This window comes from Mirounga angustirostris, unplaced genomic scaffold (genome assembly GCF_029215605.1).
Source record: "Mirounga angustirostris isolate CCGP_5_RB_7025 unplaced genomic scaffold, mMirAng1.0.hap1 SCAF_11, whole genome shotgun sequence".
NCBI classification, from domain to species: domain Eukaryota; kingdom Metazoa; phylum Chordata; class Mammalia; order Carnivora; family Phocidae; genus Mirounga; species Mirounga angustirostris.
Genome location: NW_026991719.1, coordinates 81,814,146 through 81,816,780, shown reverse-complemented (window position 1 = coordinate 81,816,780; position 2,635 = coordinate 81,814,146). Strand labels below are relative to the sequence as shown.

Sequence of the window (2,635 nt, the reverse complement as noted above, 5' to 3'; positions counted from 1 at the left end):
GGACCGAGCTCGGGTGACGCGGCGCTCACGTGACCGGCTGGGCGCCGACGTGGGCAGCAGCCCCCGCGCCCGCCCGCTCGCCCGCCCTGCGGTCCGGTCCCTGCGCCCTCCGCTCCCGTCGCCCGCGCGGAACCAGCTCCCTGAGCTGCCCGGGCGGCGGGCGAGGGGCGAGCGGGCTTCGGCGAGCAGGTCAGTGTGAAGGTGGGCGCTGCTGGCGGCCCCGGGCTGGGGTGGAGGTGGATGGCAGTAGGATCCGTGAGCAGCGCGGGGTGGGGAGGGGTCCGGGAGGTCGGTGGGGAGGGGGATGCAGCGCGGACGTGGGCAGGTGGGGAGAGAGCACCCCGCCGCCTCCTCGACGCCCCTCCTGTGCGCCCTCCATGCATTTTTGGACCTGAAATGGGAGGAAACGCCCCCGCAGTGCGACAGTGAAATGTAGGCATATTCTAGAAATAACCCCCTCTCACACTCTGCACCTAAAAGGAAATACTGACCTCCGCGGAAAGGGGGTGGGGGTGGGCGGCTTGCCTGCGGGGGAGGGAGACACAGAGACCCAAACCATTTGGAAAGCATCCTGGTCTGGAGTCTGAGGCCTGAAAATTAATGGCGGCTGGGATGCGGGGGAGGTAGGAGAGGGAAATGTTGCTTGAGTAGGACTCAGATTCGGGAAAGAAACCTCAGTAGGCTGAGTGCACAGGCCCTGCCCGTCTTCTCTCTGTCTGCAGGTCTCTGTGTCTGTCCCCAGCACTCTGCAAGGCTAGAAAAGGAGGAGGAACCTGTCCAGAATCCCTGCAGGTGAGTGAAAGGGAGGAGGGGCACTGGACAGGAACGGTGGGGGGAGGGTGCGGAGGGCACAGTTTGGGCAGAATTTGAAGGTCCCACTGCTCATCTCACCACCATGTATATTGCACCCACCCGGCCACACCGAGGGATGGTGCAAAGGGCCTGCCAGGGAAATGGTTGGCTCTCACCTGTGGGATGAATTGTGGGGTAAAGGGTGGGCAGAAGACACCCTTGGAGGGCTTGGGCAGGTCAGGGGAACCCAGCCAAGGGGAAGGATGCCAGTACCATCAGCACCTGCACTCCACCTCCACGTCCTCAGTCTCCCTTGTCTCTTTTGACTTCTCTTAACCCCCTATCCCACCCTACCCCGCAGGACAAGGAAAAGAAGGGAAAATCTCAACATGGAAAAACTCTACAATGAAAATGAAGGAAAGCTGGAAATCGAGGGAACGCCAGAAGATGACGTAGAGCCTGAAGATGAAGGAAAATCAGATGAGGAAGAAAAGCTGGAAGTGGAGGGGAAGCCAGGGCATGAGGGAAAGCTCCAGAATAAGGGACAGCCAGATGATGAGGGACAACCAGAAGATGAGGGAAAGCAAGAAAAGCAGGGCAAGTCTGAAAATGAGGGAAAACCACACGGTGAGGGCAAGCCAGAATCCCTGGCAAAGCCTGAGAGTGAGCCAGGGGCTGCTGAGAAGCGCCCAGCTGAAGATTACGTGCCCAGGAAAGCAAAAAGAAAAACAGACAGGGAGACAGATGATTCCCCCAAGGACTATCAGGAGGACTTACAGGAAAGGCACTTGGGCAGTGAGGAGATGATGAGAGAATGTGGAGATATGTCAAGGGCTCAGGAAGAGCTAAGGAAAAAACAGAAAATGGGTGGTTTTCATTGGATGCAAAGAGATGTACAGGATCCGTTTGCCCCAAGGGGGCAACGGGGTGTCAGGGGGGTGAGGGGTGGAGGTAGGGGCCAAAGAGGCTTACATGATATCCCATATCTTTAATGCCTTTGGCCTTCAATTTTGTTTTCTCTGATGAGAATATTGCTGCCGCTGCTTTCCCTGGCAGGCATTTGCCAGGCTATGTGCTTTAACCTTAAGCTGATATTTTGTTTTAGGTGTCACTCTTGTTACCAGCAGCCTTTTGATCCAACTATAATGCTCTCTGCCTTTCAGTAGGGAATTTTCATCCATGTGCATGGAAAAGATGTTCATGGTACATTCCAAAATAACAATAAAGATAAAACCACTTTCAGAACCCCATATGCAGTATCAGCCCATTTTTTTTGTAAGAATATAATGTTTACATAATGCATTCGTGCACAGAGAAAACTCTGAAAGTGTGTTACACTAAAAAGTAAGCAATGGTTTTTCCTGCATGGTAGCCAAAATAGGACTCACCCATACTCAAAAATGAGTTCAATCACCTCATGGTTAGGTACTTCCATGGCATTCCTCAGCAGACATGCCCAACCCCATGTCTTCCCCTAGTTGTAACCATGTCGGTGAGCACTGCTGCTCCTTCTGAGTCCTCTACCATCCTATGGCTCCCACCATGTGTGATTCTTTTTATTTGGTCACTCATCTCTTTTTCCTAAATATATGAATTATGTTTGTCATAATTAAAAAATAACTAAAATCAGAAAAGAAAACATGGTAAGTGATTGAACTGTTCTGTGAGTTTAAGAGGGCAGTGAAGACACTTAAAATTCCTGTTGTCAGAACATACAATAATAAGTAAAACTCACATTTCTAGGACTAATAGCTAGAAGAATCAACCTGACAATTATAACAGACCCACTGCTATAAAGGTCAATGTAGTCATCTGTGAAATGGGGATATTACTTGCTTCGTGG

The 2,635-nt window shown here is 52.1% G+C and overlaps 1 protein-coding gene across 1 annotated transcript; it reads left to right on the top strand.

Moving 5' to 3' along the window:
* Positions 1–736: 736 nt before the first annotated feature.
* On the top strand, positions 737–1,908 carry TCEAL6 (transcription elongation factor A like 6). The gene is made up of 2 exons (XM_064574844.1): positions 737–792; positions 1,154–1,908. Exon 2 carries the CDS (start codon positions 1,182–1,184, stop codon positions 1,782–1,784), a length of 603 nt encoding a protein of 200 aa, XP_064430914.1. The 5' UTR covers positions 737–792; positions 1,154–1,181; the 3' UTR covers positions 1,785–1,908.
* Positions 1,909–2,635: the final 727 nt, after the last annotated feature.

What these genes read in the sequence shown, in the direction of transcription:
- TCEAL6 (XM_064574844.1), top strand. Translation starts at nt 1,182, where the DNA reads ATGGAAAAACTCTACAATGAAAATGAAGGAAAGCTGGAAATCGAGGGA.